The sequence below is a fragment of the Gasterosteus aculeatus genome, chromosome 6 (genome assembly GCF_964276395.1).
Source record: "Gasterosteus aculeatus chromosome 6, fGasAcu3.hap1.1, whole genome shotgun sequence".
Lineage (NCBI taxonomy): Eukaryota > Metazoa > Chordata > Actinopteri > Perciformes > Gasterosteidae > Gasterosteus > Gasterosteus aculeatus.
In genome coordinates, this window is record NC_135693.1 from 10,362,367 (window position 1) to 10,380,854 (window position 18,488).

General features: G+C 40.2%; 2 protein-coding genes across 5 annotated transcripts; one reads left to right on the plus strand and one right to left on the minus strand.

Moving 5' to 3' along the window:
* Positions 1-282: 282 nt before the first annotated feature.
* Positions 283-11,359, plus strand: hmgcll1 (3-hydroxymethyl-3-methylglutaryl-CoA lyase like 1). Of its 4 annotated transcripts, XM_040177852.2 has the most exons (9): positions 283-568; positions 1,861-1,938; positions 2,440-2,547; positions 2,907-3,002; positions 3,186-3,334; positions 3,644-3,707; positions 3,924-4,112; positions 9,617-9,742; positions 10,105-11,359. In XM_040177852.2, the coding sequence occupies exons 1-9, from the start codon at positions 473-475 to the stop codon at positions 10,207-10,209; spliced, it is 1,011 nt and encodes a 336-aa protein (XP_040033786.1). In that variant the 5' UTR covers positions 283-472; the 3' UTR covers positions 10,210-11,359. The 4 variants fall into 4 exon arrangements, with proteins under 4 accessions (XP_040033786.1, XP_077960953.1, XP_040033787.1 ...); XM_078104827.1 differs by lacking the exon at positions 2,907-3,002; XM_040177853.2 differs by lacking the exon at positions 1,861-1,938 and having other exon boundaries at positions 315-568.
* On the minus strand, positions 10,792-16,712 carry gfral (GDNF family receptor alpha like). The gene is made up of 9 exons (XM_040177850.2): positions 16,598-16,712; positions 16,190-16,321; positions 15,631-15,786; positions 15,389-15,448; positions 14,359-14,671; positions 13,554-13,813; positions 13,398-13,478; positions 13,003-13,084; positions 10,792-12,907 (listed from the first exon to the last, which is right to left on the minus strand). Exons 1-9 carry the CDS (start codon positions 16,632-16,634, stop codon positions 12,838-12,840), a joined length of 1,191 nt encoding a protein of 396 aa, XP_040033784.2. The 5' UTR covers positions 16,635-16,712; the 3' UTR covers positions 10,792-12,837.
* Positions 16,713-18,488: the final 1,776 nt, after the last annotated feature.

Below are 18,488 nucleotides of genomic sequence, written 5' to 3' on the forward strand. Positions count from 1 at the left end.
TATACTATTTATTCATCATTTGGAACCAAACTGCCATTGTCTAAAGTCTTCTTTCCTGAAAATATATTTTCACTATGCTTTATGGATGCACATATTATATTGCTCCTCAAAATGCTTCCACAAGTATTCCCAGTCGTGCAAAACTTATCTCCCATATTGCTCCATTTGCCACTTCTGCTCACCATTCTCTCTCTCTCTCTCTCTCTCTCTCTCTCTCTCTCTCTCTCTCTCTCTCTCTCTCTCTCTCACTCCCCATCCCCCTCTGTTTGGATCGACCTCCCTGGTACAGTAATGTGGCTGCCATGGCAACTGCTGATTCACCGTCTGCAGCCGCCCTCATGCAGCCAGGCCCTCCAGCATTGGTAGGCCTCTGCATTAGCATATCGGCGCTTCAATTTGCTATCTTGGTTGCAGCAGTCTGTGCAGGTCTTGAGGACACGGAGGTACAGCCGGCTAAAGAGCAGCCATTCGGATGGGCAACGTACCCACTGCGGTGAAGCACTGCCTGAGCTACGAGCAACTCATCCAGGACTACCCGTGGCTGAAACGCCTGCTTCTGGAGGAGAAGGTGAGCATTGATTTTCTTGTTTCCGATCTGCTGCACATGCTCTGCGGCGTCACTCGGTGATGACAGAGAGGATACAGAGCTGCAGGCCACAGTGTTCAAGTTGCAGTGCATGCTGCTTCAATGGACATGTTGCTTTACTTTTTTAAGGATGCTTTGCTCTCAATAAGATAGGTAGATTGTTTTTACAGAATATTTCTCAATCTGCCAATGTTGAAAAAGTATACATGCAAGATTCTTCTTTTTTTGTGTTGCGTAACCTTATTGGGTTTCCTACAGGATTATTTGATGATAATTTGACAAGAATAATAACCTATTAGTTTATTGCAAGTGGAAAAACCGGTTGCCCATAGCGATTGTTTACATTCAAATACCACTGATCATAAAATTAAGCTTCTATTTATTAATAGATCATTTTGTATACCTATCAAATACCTCAAGAAGCATCCTCACTACAATACTCATGAATTAGCCTCCCATAGCACATTATCTGTGTAATATGCTGCAAATTTCTTGAATGGAGTCTGAGCTGTTCTAATGAAAAACTTTTTTTTTTTTGTTACCCGCAAAAACTACTAATTAAAAAATGTTACAGTATAAGTAAAAGCTTGCATTAATCTCACTGAAAAAGCATGTATGTATATAGATCTTAGTATCAATATTGCTGATGTGGCAGAAGGAGCATTTTATGTTTTGGTTGCTACATTTTCGTGAGTTAGTTTAAAATGTAAATGTAGAGAATGTTGGGCGACTTTTAATCACTGCCAACATAGGCAAAGGAAGTGTTGCTATTTGACATAAAAACCACTCCAGATGAATGCTGCTCCATGTCTGCCGAGTGTGAAAGCCGGCCCTCTTTGCTAAGGCGTTAGCCATTATAGCATATTTAGCTGGCTGCCATTTCTGCTTGTTTTTTTACTCTTGTCCCTAGTGGACAACAATGGATGGAAGACAACTTGTTTGTATGTGTATGTTTAAATGTCCTTTGGTTAAAGAAGCTCACTTAAGCCATATCTTCTTATAAACTTAAATATCTGGTAGGGTTGCCATCCAAGTTACAAAATAAATTCCCCTTTTGGGTTGTTTGGAGTTGCCCTCACCTTGTGTCCCAGTCTTCCCTCTATGAGACATTCCTGGGTTTGCACCCTAGTGTCATGACAGGCTTTGGTTCCAGGGTTTCATCTGGCTTTGAGGTAGACAGTTGTTCTCGTTGGAAACCGCCTCCCTGACCTTGCTTGTGTTCTGTGTGCACTTCTCCTTCTTCTCTTCTCTGTTTCTCTTTAATATTGTTCCAGAACATTACTGGACATGAGTATCCAGAGTTTGTCAGAATAGTTGAAGTTGGACCAAGAGACGGACTTCAAAATGAAAAGGTCAATTATACACTGTTAAGATTGTATCTTCCTTCATAAATATGTACTATTTTTATTACTATGGATGATCATCCCGGGAAAACCCATTTTTTTTTATTGATAAAACCATAACAGATGGGTTGTGTCCCATAATTGCCAGGAGCATATGTTTCACGTTTTCTTTGAAATCTAATAGGAAAGATGACACGACTTCTGGCTCTGCATCCTCTGCCTAGCGTGTCACTGCTTTATCATTCACTTATTACACACATGCAGTGTTACATATTGCTGGGGATGCGGGGATAATTTCATCTCTAACAATGTGTTATAAGAAATATAGAGACATCTCAAAGTGTTCTGCAAGTACTCAAGACTGTGCATGTGAACACAAACAGCAATGTGATTGGCAAGCAAAGTAGCAAGAAATGGAGAAGAAAATCAGCCAGATATTTGCTTGTTCTACCGCCCATCTTGAGAGGAATCAAATCCAGAAAGAGCTGTTTCAATTTCATTGTTCCCCAGGAAATTGTCCCGACGGGGGTGAAAATCCAGCTGATAGACATGCTTTCGGGAACAGGCCTCCCTGTGATCGAGGCCACCAGCTTTGTCTCTTCAAAGTGGGTACCGCAGGTAATAACTCTTCTTTGTGCACAGCAAAAGAGTGCTGAGTGATTTATTAGGCTCTCTTTCTTGTCTGCATAACTACTGAGGAAACTCTGCTCCCTCTGCATCCTTCTGGATCCACATACGCTTTGGAAAAGAATGTTTTAAGATTCCCTTTATTTACTCCCTTTCATAAATTATACCACTATTTACCTCCGGAAAAAGAGCAAATATTAACCATTTTAAACACATTTTACTTAAGTAATTCTGTCCATTATGGAATGTCTGCTGGGCAAACCTAGGAAAACATTTGTGCAATATAATGTATACTCAGGTGGGCATAAAGGTTTATTTTCCTACATCATATGTTTTCCCCCTTGATTTAGATGGCAGACCACACTGATGTACTCAGAGGAATCCACAGGGAACCTCATGTTCGGTACCCTGTTTTGACACCTAACCTCCAAGGTTTTCATGATGCTGTAAGCATTCATTTTCTATTGAGTGTGATGATTTCTGCTGGGAACCAGCTGTTTGCACTGCCATGCCATGTAATTGCAGCTGACTGTTGGCATTACTTTAGATTCTTTCTCCATATAATGCCTGCACTTGTAAAATAGAGATCAAAACATCTTTGCAAGTTGTTTTTTCTCTCCTGTTCAAAGGTTGCAGCTGGTGCTACTGAAGTGGCGGTGTTTGGCTCAGCGTCTGAAACCTTTAGTAAAAAAAACATTAACTGCTCTATTGATGAAAGCATGCTGAGGTTCGAGGAAGTCATTAAAGCTGCCAAAGAGCGACAAATTCCAGTCCGTGGGTTAGTATTCTGGGTATCTGTTGTTTAACAAATCACATCAAGTCTAATCATGACAACATCTTATGTAAATATATTTGTGTATGCCATCGCAACATCTCACTAAATACGATAATGAACAGACGAACTCTTCAGAATCAACAGCAATCTTCTTATCAATCGGGAATACAAAAAAACACAATGTCAACAGCTGGAAATTCTCTTATGTTTCATGAAATTATTGTTAAATCCACAATTGTTCTTTATTTTTTTTCAAATGATTGCAAAAATTACATTACAATTTTTATAATGCTTTCCAACGTGTTCTTGCAGATATGTTTCCTGTGCCCTTGGATGCCCCTACGAGGGCCACATTGAACCTTCCAAAGTCAGTGAGGTGAGATATCTGTTTTGCATTGTTATACTTCAATCCTTACTGCAACATTCAGTATATTGAAAATCTGAATGAAACACATCACATTTACAAAATACAGTTGGATTCTATGTGACACATATGATGTGTGAAGTGGACGTTTACCTTGCTTAAGCTTAGTCATTTTCCATGACTCCCCTGTCAGTGAAGGAATTCCTCCACTCGTTCACTCTCCTTTAGGTGGCAAAGAGGTTGTATGAAATGGGCTGCTATGAGATTTCCTTGGGGGACACCATCGGTGTTGGCACGCCGGGTTCCATGTTTAAGATGCTGCAGAGTGTGATGGCCGAGGTGCCGACCAACGCTCTGGCGGTTCACTGCCACGACACATACGGCCAAGCGCTGCCCAACATCCTGATTGCACTTCAGGTAAGGCCTCAAAATGCTGCTCCTACTACTTTTGATCTTTGATACAAGTATTGTATGTAGTAGCAGAATATGTAGTGTGTTGACAAATTATACATCAGTACCGTATTGTGCAAAAATCAACTTATTTAGCTGTGACCGTACCTCCATTTCAATGGCAGAAGTTTGGTTATATAAAAAGGATTATTATAAAAACTAATATGAACACAAGCAAAAATGTCCTTTTTAAACGTAGTCTTTGTAAAGCCTTTGTAAGTCTCATTTGCAAGTGGGCCCTGAGACACAAAATACACAAACATCAACAATGAAAGCAAAATGAAAGTGAAATTTTCAGAATTAATGTAAGAAATACGAAAAATGTCTTCAGCTCTCAAGAAAGGGAAGAAAGACATGAATTCTTTTATGAGAAGAAAGGTATGAAAAGATTTCCTGATCCTTACGGGGGGATGTGAAAAATCCTTGTTCTTTGTTTTCCAAATACTGGCACAGTTAGAAGAGGAGGCGCATTTCCCGCACAAGCAAAAGACAGATGCATCATCCTCATGAGTCATTCCCATGATGAGTTTTTTTGACAGTTTCTTTTTTCTGCAGTGGCTTGGCAGGGATTATCTGGACATCTTCTCCTTCATGTGCACATCTTTCTCTTTCATGATGATTATGACCACTATTGGGGAGAACCACAAGATGATTTGGGATAAATGCTCAGCCGTTACATAAATCCATATTCTTACTCATTCTGACATCAAGAGCAGCAACCAGATGTGGAGGGAAAGTTGAGGTGGTGATTCTGGTTCCAGGGTATCTTTCAACTTCCTTAAATCATTCCCATCCATCTTATTAGACAGTTTTTGAAGAAGAAGTTCAACAGTGCAGCCTCGTCTCTCCATTGTCTTAATTCTTAAGAGATGCAAACCAGAATTAGCAAAAAGCAAAAGCTAAGTAAGGATTATTTTCCACTGGTGTCAGTCTAAATTAGGTTAGATTATAGTCAAAATGTTTAATTAGACTGAATCATTCTGTCCATTTAAAAGGAAATGTAAGTATTTTGGAGATCACACATAAAAGTGTTCTTGTCAACAGCAACACTACTTTTCTCTTCTGAAGCAAATTCTGTAATTATTAGTCTTCTAAAGCAAAATATCCTCATCCAAATATTTATGAAACTCACTGTAAACCAGAATCTTCCTTGAGCTTTAATGACAAAATGTCAGTTTACCAAATTATGAATGCACCCACTGTTTTGGGGAGTATCCAAAACGCACAAGACAAATGTGTAGGTTACAATGGGACACACAGAAACACAGGAGCCATCAGTCAACAGGAAAGAGGGGCATCAAGAAACATGATCTAACCCTTCCCACAATGCAAGACTTTTCACAAACTGCACTGAGAAAAAAATCCCAGAATCTTAATGAACATGAGATATTTCCAATGGGCCCTTCTGTCACAGTGCAAGCGTTGTAGGGAAGACAAAAAAAAAAAAAAACATTGTGAACCATTACGGTAATAAACTCTGTTTCTATACCGCTCACAAAAAATGTAATGAGGTTCTAAGTCCCTGTGGAAGAATTCTAGACGGCGTCGTATTCACCGATTTGCCGGTAGCGAGTGTAAAACTGACATGAATCCACACATAAAACAGAGGTAACGCAGATATGGCTGTATCAGTTCTCTGCAGAACATTGTCATTGCAGAGGAGGAAGCTCATTGGGGGCTGGGTGGGTCAACAGATGTGAGGGGGGGGGGGTGGGTTGGGGTCAGCACAAAGGCTCACCTATTCGGTGTCTGTTGGACAAAGCAACTGGGAGCTGGGTGGATGGAAGGGCCCTGGGGGGCTCCTAACTCATCTGTCGCTTGCCTGTTGAACCCTTTGACAATGCTGTGCTTAAAGGCCGGTGCAAGATGATCCTTTCATTTGCTCGCCGCTGAGCACGAGATGAATGGCGCTGTAGGGACACAACTCTCAAAGCCAGAAAATGATTTTTATTTTGATTATGACTCCTGTCTTAAAGACCTGGAAACATTTAATTAACAAGAGGCCCGCTGAAGGAAGAGAAACATTTTTACCACATACGGTGTCGCCCACTGATCATAACTGTTAATCTGCTTCATCATATCAGAGTCGTCCCAATAAAAACATGGCAGTTCATACATAGCAGATAGAGGTAGCAGGTACCTAAAAAATGTCTTGAAAAGAAAAAAATGAACTAAATTAAGAAATATTTTCTGCACCGAAACCTTTCTTTGTAAAATATTGAAAAAGTGTTCATATTGATTTCTTACAGGACAAAAAGAGACAGTAAAGTATTTACAGTGCTTTCCATCTGTAGCCCTGCAGCAACATTGTGCCAAGGAAAAGATGGTCGTGTGTGAAGTAGGATTCATCAATACAATTAGCCTTGATTTTGAATGGCACGGTTAAAAGCGGTTGAATCCCTTTTGTGAATCCTATTCACAATGATTCATCGCAGCTGCCTCATGGCCACAGAAAATAACAGCAGCCGGGGATATTTTGCTTACCATTTGCTCGCCCATAAGCAAGATGGAAATGAAAGATTTTATCAAAGCTTTTCATTAGTGGGCCAGAAGTCCCCACTACCAACTGGGAGAGGAATAAATTCCCCCAGCGCTGTCAGCCCTGAGTCACCTCTTTTGTTCTTGATAAAGACATTCCTCAGTCTTTGTACCTCTTCTCTTTTTTTTCGAAGATGGTTCGAAGGGGAAGCTTTGTTGCCAACCTACTCCTGGCAGGTCGCACAACGACAACGCGTGTACTTAGATTTCATAGGCTTGGCCAAAAAATGATTTATTCCTACCTGCAATTTTAGAGTATTGCGTCCCGTTGCATCCTTCAAAAACAGTGTGACCTGTTTGCGCTCACACTGGAGCTCTCTGCCAGCAGTAACATTCATCGTCAGCATTTTCTCTTTTATCTCTTCCCATGAGGCACCGTTCATCCATGATGGGCTGTGCAAGGTCAAGGATTTTGTTTGACTAACAAGCAAAGAGCTACTAGAACAGCGTAGCTTCATGTTGCATTTCCTTCATTAATCATTGGCAGACGTTCATATGATGATGTTATAATTAGGATTAGTAAGAAATCACTTCTTTATAATCATTATAAATGTTGTCTCCTGTCAGTGGCGTGTGAATGAAGTGAAAGAATCAAATTCCATGAAGTAAAAAAGAATATTGAAAAAAACTAACACATTTAATTTATTAACATTTACACATTTAGTCACATTAACCGAATAATAAAAGAAAGCCAAAAAACACCATTCAAGAGAGGACTGTTATGGTTTTACAGTTGAGGGAATACTGATGGTTAAGATTTAATTCACTTTATTTATTAATACATTAAGGTCAACAGTGTAGAATTGGTCTTAAAGTTAATTTCTTAGTATTATTCTTACTACGACACTTGGGTACAACAGGTGCAATCAACAAATACTCAGGTTTGTATGATATTTGATTGTCTCTAGATTACTTAAGTTAAATACGGTTTGATTTGATAATGTTCTGTATGGGTTACCTGTCCATAGAAGACCAACCACTCTTCTATACTGAGACTGATTGTCGTGGTTATCGGTCGCTGTGCTTTCATGGACCCAAGTAACCCGGTAAGAGTTTGAATTTGAAGGAAAATTATGTGATTGTATAGTATAGAATTATTTGCTCAAATAAATCATGTAAAAGTAAAAATATCATTTATTTTTTCTAGCTACCCTCAAATATTCAGCGGCAAGCTTATTTATGTCTTCCTGGAAAGAGGTGATGTACGTGTCAGCAGTGGATCTGTGACACTTTCTTTCAGCCTCTCAGTTTCTGTGGTGGGCAAAGCATCAGCGCTTCATATCTTTCAGTGAATGCCCGCTCTCTCTCTCTCTCTCTCTCTCTCTCTTCAACAGTCATAAAACCAAAAAATGGGAGCTTGTCCATCTTCAGCCTCGTCCACTTGGAGTGCACAATGTCAACAAGCTTATCCCGAATCATGCGAGTTAAGAAACGCACCGTGTCCTTACCCAGGAATGTATTGTTTTCATATGGCTGCAGCGCACCGAATATGGCTTGTTTAACATTGAGTGCACATCTGGTTTCTGGGCAGCGTACTGAAGCGTTGGCAAGCTCCAGCTGCTTACCACCAATTCCAGCGCGATTAGCGTCCGGAGGAATAGGGCGAGCTGCTGAAAGGTCCGTTTTGTTCCTCTCTGAAACAGTACGCGTAGGACCCCTGGCCTTACAAGGTCAGCGGCTGAAAGCGAGAGGATTGGCACAGTAGATAACAACATCAAATCTGCCTCGTACAATATCCTGCTGTGGCCTTGCCCAAGGTCTGGAAATCTCGTGCACCGCTCACACCGGAGTAGTTCTCCTCCTCCTTCCACCCCACCTCCTCCTCCTCCTCCTCCTGCCAACACAAACAGCAATTACGGCTGACTCAGACGGCCCCTCGAAGAAGTAGGTTCTTGTCTGGAGAAAAAGCCACCAATTAGCAGCATTGTTAAAAAGGGCAATACGTATTGCTTTCATCTTGCCTGGTTCTGCTCAGTGGCATTGGGAGCGTTTGTCACTGAGAGGATGATGGTGTTAATCTGGTGTCACTGTGGGCTCCTCTGACATCTGGCTGGAGAACTGGAGAAAACATCCTGACACCCTGAGAAAAACTTAGGGTCTGGCTTCATCATTTGTTTGGTGTTAAAATAAAGAAAGGTTACACACTTGAATGGCAAGAACTGTAGTTTTGTCTTAATGTTAAATTGTAAAAATAATCCATATGAATGAATTCTATTTGAAGTGTTAACACCAAAAAAAGATCTTCATATAATTCATCCAACAAAAGTATACAGTCAACTCTACCAATGTATTTTTACTCATTTGTTTTCAGTGAAGAAGCAAACGGTTTCCCACAAAATATAACAATGTTGATTGTTGATTGACAGCAGCCAATGAGCCAAAAAATCTCAACATCCTTAAAATGTATATTTTGCAGGAACATCCACCAGTGAACAGACACAAAGAGAAATCTTTCATGCCATTTATGATTATTTGCATGCCGTTGTATATTATTTTAAATCCTACAATTCCTGTTTGGTTGGCACCGTGTAAGAGCACACCGCCTAGCCGTGCAAAAAAAAAAAATGTATTTTCAATGTGGCAAGTGGAGAGTGAATCCGCATGACTGAAGGCAGGGCCGCGCTGTGCAAACATGAGTAACCTGGAGCATCAGAAACACGGGCCGTAATTATGTGTAGCTGGTGGTTTGTGCTGACAAAGAGGATGACTCAGTCGTGCTGCGGGACGTTCTGTGCCCACTCGTCCTCAAGACACGAGCCCACCGTTCCTCAGCTGAGCGGCTGTAAAACACGACCGCAGCCTGGCGGCAGAGGCGCTCTGCAGCAGGGGCGGAACAATCCGGGAGAACAAGGACCTTTGTTCCCAGGTTCTACCTGAGGTGATGCCTGCGTGCGTGCAGGGGCTGAATGTCTCCGTTGTGTGTCCTTTTGCAGATGGGGGTCTGTGTGGTGGATTCTGCGGTAGCCGGCCTTGGCGGTTGCCCGTATGCTCAGGGTTCGTCTGGCAATGTGTCAACAGAGGACGTCCTCTACATGCTCCATGGCGTGGGCGTCGAAACCGTGAGTGGTGTCTTCACAGTGCACTTTGTATTTTAGGGTCGCTGCGAGCCCAACGGATCAACTGAACCCAACAATCTTTCAGAGCATATTTACATAAACAAATCACTCTGCAAACATGCTGCCTGGTAAATGTTTATTTTATAATATCATTGGTTTTACGCAACTTGCACAGGCCCACAGCTTTGCATGCCTCTGTCAGGGACAATTTGTATAACAACCCTTACCCCTGCTGGTGGGATGTTTCACTACACTTTAGTTTTCATCTATTGCACACATTCTTTCAAATGAATGAACAGCATTCATACAAAGACACCTTGAAGACATTTTATTTGAACTAATCCAGCAAAATGTTTTCTCCGTAGGGGGTGAACCTCGCCAAAGTTTTAGAGGCTGGAGACTTCATCTGCGAGGCTTTAGGTCGCCAGACGAACTCAAGGGTTGCCCGGGCAAGAGGCAGAACCCTGTAATGTGTTTCTTTAAAGGAATATATATCAAGATGTTTGACTCCCTGGGAACCGCTTCCCTTGTTGTTGCTGCCTTCAGATGCTGCCTTTGCTTTTTGTTGTCGAAGTACATTTCTCCTCGCAAAAGTGTCAGAGGCGTCTCCATCCGAGTAATCTCCAGAAAGACCAAAGGATGTTCAGGACATTCTTCAGTTCAGTTCCCTTTTCATATCTGCAAATTGAGTGTTACTTGAAGGCTGAATGACACAAAGACCCCATTATGATCAACAGAAAAATCTTGTTTTGGGCCATTGTTTTGCTCTGAATGGATAAATATTACAATAGCTGACAATAAAGGGGGTTATTAATTTGTGATGAATGTCCACATACTTAAAATACGTAATAGCCTTTTAAAAGCTTAATTATTCACTTCTTTATCACATTGATAGACAAATACAGTAAATCCAGTAAATGTGAGTTACTTTCATTACTTTGTAAAGGTAAGCGACCTTATAAAGTCAAAGAATAAGAATTTAGTCTGTTTTGAAAACCAGCTGAACTGTTAGTTTATTACTAACGTGGATGTTAATAAATAGAATAACAAACAGCAAAAAGAAAACATGAACTTCTCTTTTCGCACTTTACTTCTCTGAAATACCTTTTGAGATGCTCTTGCTGGAGTCAGATCACGTATGAATAATAACCAGAAACTAGACCTCTTAAGTACCTTAAAATAACAATATAAAAGCCGTCTCAGAACAGTGTTTGCCCTCAGGTTTGCCAAAGATTGTTTAAAAAGTGCCCGGTTATCGTTTCTTGACACTAAAAAAGCTTTTACCGTGACATAAGTGACACTATAAGAGGATCCTTTGTGTGAGTATTGAATGTGATTTTATATCCTGTGACATATGTAAAACATGATGAAATATGAATATTGAAATGGAATGGGACAGTATTGTAGTATGGTGGCAAAAAAGCAATGCTGTATGTTTCTGATTATCAGGTAATTGTCTTTTCATGTAAGCATCTGCTGGAGGATTAAGACGATCCAAATAAAGAAAAAATAATGGATGTGGGTGTCTGTCCAGGCCAATATTATTTGGTTTATCCCTTGTTTTTCTTTCTGGCTTCTTTAATGGATCAAAGTCCAATTAAAAACCACCAGATTAAAAATCAACTTTTCTCAAAGGTTCCTTTCTGCTGGCAAGTTCGTTTGATGCAATGGTTAAAGATAATAAAAAAGCGAAGGGCTTTCAAAAAATCAAATGTACAATTTTTAGCTTCGGCATCCAAGATGTGCAACTTAACAACGTACGTGAGGCTGAATTTGACTGACACCTGTGTTAACCTAACATTCAAAGCAGTATTTGCAACATCTTTAACAAGACTAAAGCTCTGTTTATTGTGTCATTCTCATCCATAAAACCTCTCAATTGATCATTTCTTAACTCGGCAAGTGTAGCACTTTGATTTACTTTGGGACCAAACACGATCTGTTTATTTCTGCCTTGCAGCCAAAGGCCATGAGATTAAAATAGTTTCACTTTCTGCTTTCACACACAGGTTTAAGGCAGGACATAAGAAGAGAAAACTCTACCCGGCCCCCTTTAATGTCCATCCATCTCTTTGTCTCCTATGTATAGGAGGTTTTGGTTGACTCTGTGCTCAGCACTGCTGCCAAACAGCAGGAATGTTCTGGCCTCGGCATGCGGTTGTGTTACACTCACAATCTCTCCCTTGGGTTTCTTCGGGTGAAGCTTCCTCTCAAAGTCCAGACATGTTGGTCAGACGAGGCATTGAATCTAAACCGTCCGTAACGTTGGATCCGGTTCTGCTTCACCTCACTTCTCTAAGATATGCTGAGCGTAGTAGCACACAGTGATGGTGATAATCATCATAAAAGGTAGTTTAATGTCTGACGCCGTTCATTACTATAATGTAACCCTCCGATTCGGTCCTTTCTTTTCTTTGTTTGGATAGTTGCACAAAACATTGTCATTATGCAAGTTGATGTCTTAGAGAAGAAAAGCACAGGAAGAGCAGATTTCTAAATGTTAAGCTGGTGACAGCCAGAGTTTCTTATGTACCTCGGGAGTCTAATAATTAACTAACAGACCATATAACTGTCTCCACGAATATGGATGATGAAAACATTTCTTAAGCAGAATGAGCAAAAGCTCAAAGTTGTGTTTAAACCTCTGTGCTCTCTGTTCTTTCAAACTAATCTTTCTTCAAAAAGAAAAAAAGTTGTACATTGATGAGTTGTCTGTTCTACATTGATTAATATTCTTACAAACTTACGGCTATTATGGTAAACGTACGTTTTTTTTATTTAACAGCCTGTTAAAGGGACAACTCATTTTCTATTATTTGTGTGTGCTGTGATTGCAGTAGTGCATCATGAAGGCCAGAGCGGGAATAACTCATGACAAAAAGTACTGATGAAATTGAACGTATAACATTAATAACTGTTACATATTCGATTTTTAACAATTCCTTTAAATAGATGTACTTTTAGCTGAATTTTCACTGATTAGGCCTCCTTTCAACATTCCATTGGGTTACAAAGACCACTTGTTATGTCTCACAATGCCACCATAATGAAGTATCTGTGTATGATATTGAATTTATTAATTAACAGATCAACGAGTATTAGACACCAAGAACACAGTTACTTTTCTGGTGAGGCTGATATTTAGTTTTTTCTTTTTTTGTCAACATCCTACAAAACAAAAAATATAATTATATATTAGTAAAAAATAATTTCTATAAGCATTATACAATAGAGATTTTTTAAATGTTGATTTACTCACTCACCATATTTTACTGGCAACAGCCAGAGGGATCAATACAGCAACGCCGACAAGGAGCACAGTTGCAAACGCATACAGGACATAATCTGAAACACAAAACATACATTACACATTCAATATTTTAACAGCAGTATTAATATCCACCCCTCCTTTGTTATCTATGATTGTCCACGAGCGTCGCCGACGGGAGCCAATCTGAGCGCACGTTGTGCGCGAGGCAGATTGTACCTTTCAAAGGTCACCAGACAATCTCAAGACACTGAGAGAAGGTCAGCCAATATCGAGTCTCCATTAAATCTAATATGCATGTCTATGGACTGAGCTGCACTCAGTAATGATGTTTTAGATTTTTACAGTTATCACAACCAGTATAGTGCTGAATTTCACATGCACATTTACCGTGTGGCCATGAGGGATCTTGCTCAGATTCATTGATTTCATGAGGTTTAGTAGGACCACTGACGCTTTTCAAAGGTGTCACTAGAATAGACATAAAATACGTTAAAATGTTTTCGATAAATAAAATGCCTGGTACATAACCAAGAACCTACTCACTGAAGTGTGATCTATTGTGCAGCACATCATGAACCGTGTTGCATGACAGTAGATCGTCGTGGCGCATTCCTTTGCACGCGCAAGGATAGTGCAGAGAAGTGCCCAACGTTTTCAGGAAGGCAATTTTACATTCGGCGTCCGCACCATGGATGCGAGCTGGATCCATCCGGGTGATACACTCATCAGTCTGGAGGTCACTGTCCCTGCATTGGGCGTCTTCGGGGCCCCAGCATTTCTCTCGAAAGGACTTTAATAGCTCTCTGGCGAAACACAAAGAAGTATTTGTAGGTGTGTTTTTTTGGCGCTTTTCTTTATGGCTGTTTAGGGAAAATAAATAATTGAGTTAAATACATTTTTATCATATTAATAAATATGTACAAAGTGCAGAAAGCCTGTGTGTTGGTTTAAGATATAAAGGGGTGCATGGAGTTGTTTATGCCTTTTGTAAATGTCCATTTAACGTAATTTTCTGTTCTTTGATTTAACAGTAATACTATTTATCAACTGTCAGTGACAAAAACTGACTTACTTTTAACTTTTAATTATATTTATTTTTATGTATTTTACCTAACTTTTCATTAATGAAACAGGGCTTTAATAAATATTTTAGTAATTTACGTCCCGATCTATACAAGCCATGGTCCAGACTCGGTCAGTTGTGTGTTTACCAGGTAAAGAATACTAATGACTGATGATCCTCCCACTTCTCCCCTTGTACCAACACCAGGGCTGAAATCTGGTGCAGACATTTTGCGTCATGCAATCTAAAGTTCTAGACCGTGTAGAGAGAAAATCAGCAGCATACCTGCAGCCAGTGTCCTGGACACACTGGTTTACAGTATCCTGGCAGATCCTGGTCTGGGCTCCACATGTACCACTGTGCAGAGCACTTGTCATTTCCCAACAGGCGTGATCTGAAGGGTCACACTTGCACATGACCAGCATCTCTGCAACGTTGTGGGGCATGTCGGCGTAGAACTGCTGAGTCACTAGCTGACAGCGGTCCCGGTCGCATTGTGCCATGCATGCCTGAAGCACAGGTGCTAGGTACCTGTTACAAACTGTATCACTGACGCAAACGGTTATTTGGGCCAGACAGGATGCAGAATTGTCGTATACTGCCAAAAAAGAAAGGTGCAAGTGAGTTTTCACATTAGATATATGGAGGGCAATGTTTTTCAAAACGTTCACAAATGTGTGTTTGATGATCTTCAAATATATATACAGTATATTTTTTCCAATGATATTTCCCATCACATTCATCACAACTTGCATATTTATTAGTATTTTATGTGCATGATTTTTAATTCATAGATCTGACTATTTACGCCTTGACAAAGCTACCTGCATAATACATTGATCAGAAGTTCACGGCAAAATGTGTTCCTGGAGACACCTACTGTAGAGGGAACTTACTACCACAGGAGGGGTTGTCAGTACTTTGCCATGTGTTAATCTTTCATCCAGCGACTGGTGCAGGATGCAGTCACAACACTTCTACAGAACAGAGGTTGAGATAAAAATGAAGGTTCATTTTGAAGATGAGTCTGGTCCAACTCCGATCGAGGGACCGATGGGCACATTGCCCCCCCTCCTCCGCTCTTTCTTACACTCCTGCCTCGGTCCAATGATTGGCACCTGTAGTGCAGCGTAGTGTAACTACTGCATCTTGCACGGTTGTGATGCTCTTGTGTTGACAGAAACTGTCTACAGACATATTTCCACCTGGTAACGTGCTTAAAACCGCCTCAGTGGTTGGAGTCTCGAGGTACCCATAATGCTGTGATGATGCACACAGACTCAGGAGTTATAAACAGCAGATGGTGAATAATTACCATAGTCTATTAAACTGCTTGACTGCCAGTCCATCACTGAGCTTTTCCTCTGCTGAGCTGCTGTAAGAAGAATGGGAAACATGATTATCCGTTCTCCAACAAATGCACGGTAAAGCCAGCCTCTTGTTCATTTATCAGCACAATAGTGTTCATTCAAACCGTATATTAGATCGCCTTAGGTAAATAAAAAAGCCAATTCCACCAACAAATGCTTATGACAGAGACTACTGAGAATACTGCACCTGGCTTGTGCTGGCATTGTGTGGCCAGCGCTTGTATAGAGTCACAAAGCTCCTCCTCCCAGGCACACACACAGCCGTGCAGAGAGGGAAATCGGTCTAGTGCAGCCGCGACGGTCAAGTTACAGACCTCTAAGCCTTTCATCAGGCACCCTTCATCTTGAATAACACAAATAACAAAAGGGAGGCAGAAAAATAGGATTTACCGTAAACAGGTGAGGTATTGTTTGAGCAACAAGTGTTTGCTCTTCTGATTTTACATGGTGACAACATAAAAATGAACTATCATCATACAGGATTCTAATCTTAAAACCGACATATTTTAAAGGCACGCATTCACTATCATCCATTCACTTATTTACATGGACTTCGCTGCAGGCTATTGCCTTATTATTACATTTAAGCAATACCCCAAGAAGTACAATTGAATTAGATAGCCTTGTGCCCTGAGGCTACTGAGGAAATTATATTACTTTTATAATGCCACAAAAAAACCCGATGATAACACCATGTCGCAACAGCCTGCAGCAGAAATGGTAAATTTGGCATTTGTCACTTTTACCCTCGCAGACATCGTCGTAAAGTGCCTCTTCTTCCCTCTTGCATAGATTTGACATACAGGTGTCCAAAGCAGCCAAACACTCAGAGGGTGGAGATGAATTGCTCAGGCTGAAAATCTGAGGAATAATAAACCCTGAAACACAAGCACATGCTGATGATCTATTCGTCTTTAAAAAGTGTTTTTGTAAATCTATTGTATTAAATAAACCTTTAAACCTATATACCTATAAACCTAATAAACCGGTATTTAGAAATTTTTACAGTGCAAATACTCCCGCAGGTTTAAAGATCACCGAATGTACACACACTTTGGTTGGCTGCTCCCTGAAATCCTTAATTTGAGTTAGATCCAATGAAAACACGTAATAGCTTTAAAATATCCCTTATTTCACAGGGATCATTGACTCACCAAGTATCACCGCGGCTTGCAGATGAATCAGTAGCATGGTAGCTGCTGTGAAGTTGTCCGTGGACAACTGAAGCGCTGCTTCTGCTGATCCGTGCACGTTAATGTCGCCGGTACTTAAACTGGGAAACACCCCTCACAGTGAACAGGATGTAACATGTTTACTGGAGGTGGCACTGTGCACCATGTAATACATGCAGTTCAAGAACAACAAAAATATATAGATTTTTGAATAATCATTATCCACAGATTGCTTTTTTCTAATCTTTACAGGTGAGAATAAACTGGGGATTTGGTTGTTGTTCAAATCAAAATACTTTTTTCAGCTATAACAATACATCATTAAGGTGTGATTTTTAGTATGGAGCTCTCTAACATAATAAAGCTATTAAAATCAATTTGCTCATGATGCTTGTCAGCATCATGCTGTGGGGATGTTTTTCAGCGGGAGGAACTGGGAGACTGGTCAGGATTGAGGGAAAGATGAATGCAGCAATGTACAGAGACATCCTCGATGAAAATATGCTCCGAAGCGCTCTGGACCTCAGACTGGGGCGACTGTTCATCTTCCAACAGGACAACGACCCGAAGCACACAGCCAAGATAACAAAGAAGTGGCTTCGGCACAACTCTGTGAATGTCCTTGAGTGGCCCAGCCAGAGCCATGACTTGAACCCGATTTGAACATCTCTGGAGAGATCTGAAAATGGCTGTGCACCGAAGCTCCTCATCCAACCTGATGGAACTTGAGAGGTTCTGCAAAGAAGAACGGGAGAAACTGTCCAGAAATAGGTGTGCCACGCTTGTGGACTCATACCCAAGACGACTTTAATTGCTGCCAAAGGTGCTTCAACAAAGTATTGAGCAAAGGCTGTGAATACTTACTGTATGTACATGTTATGTTTTTGTTCTTTATTTTTAACAGATTTTCAAAAATTTGTTAAAAATAGTTTTCCCTTTGTCATTATGGGTCCTTGTGTTTAGAATGTTGAGGGAAAATAATGAATTTAATTCATTTTGGAATAAGGCTATAACATAACAAAATGTGGAAAAAGTGAAGCGCTGTGAATACATTCCGGATGCACTGTATCTGCATGATCGTCAGAACCTTTGGTTCAATACTTGATATGCACTAAAAAGCTACTGGTACATTGGTGGTGTTTTTTCTTTTATCTGTGAGAGTTTAGACCCAAGGATAACAGAGCGCAGAAGACATGTACTATATATACTTTATTAATAAAATATGGGCAGAAATACAGTGTGAGGAATAAACATACATTTTGAACATTCACAAGAATAGAAACAAGTCAAGGAACTAAAAAAGTCTAAAAATATTAAGTTGAGGCCACATGATGAAGGAAGTGGATGACACTGTGCCTGTAAACTGTTACGTAGATGCACTCATTTACTGTCTGATGTTATGCACCAAACCCATGACAAATTCCTTGTATGTCTAACATACTTTGGCAATAAATGTTGGCTTTTGTCTTAATTTAATTTAGACCGTTTAGAGCGGACCAAAGCCTCAGGCCACAACAACAGTTTCTTCCTGACTGCATCTCGCAAAATCAACAAGGAATTTCATTGATGGTAAAAAAATTACACTTGGCAAGCTGTTCATGAACTAATTGAAAGATCAACGAAAGTCCTTTTTTGAATGTGTCAGACATTCACACGCAAAAACAAACAAATCCGAATTCCAAATAAAAAGGGATACCTGCAAAATCAGCAAAATTAGCAAAATCTGCTGCTTAAACAAAAAGACCATATGGATTTGCAATTTGCAAGCTACTTATTTATCAACATTTGAACATCAACAATTTGTAAAAATCCAAAGCCGTATCATTTTTATTAATATGCAGCAATATATGATCTTTTATCAACAAATTCACAA

Coding starts and splice junctions, on each gene's coding strand:
- gfral (XM_040177850.2), bottom strand. CDS start 16,634: ATGCTACTGATTCATCTGCAAGCCGCGGTGATACTTG. Junction 15,787..16,189: donor TTACGACGATGTCTGCGAGG/GTAAAAGTGACA, acceptor GTGTTATTCAAG/ATGAAGGGTGCCTGATGAAA. Junction 13,814..14,358: donor GTCCAGGACACTGGCTGCAG/GTATGCTGCTGA, acceptor GTGTTTCGCCAG/AGAGCTATTAAAGTCCTTTC.
- hmgcll1 (XM_040177852.2), top strand. CDS start 473: ATGGGCAACGTACCCACTGCGGTGAAGCACTGCCTGAGCTACGAGCAA. Junction 3,003..3,185: donor TCCAAGGTTTTCATGATGCT/GTAAGCATTCAT, acceptor TCCTGTTCAAAG/GTTGCAGCTGGTGCTACTGA. Junction 3,708..3,923: donor AACCTTCCAAAGTCAGTGAG/GTGAGATATCTG, acceptor ACTCTCCTTTAG/GTGGCAAAGAGGTTGTATGA.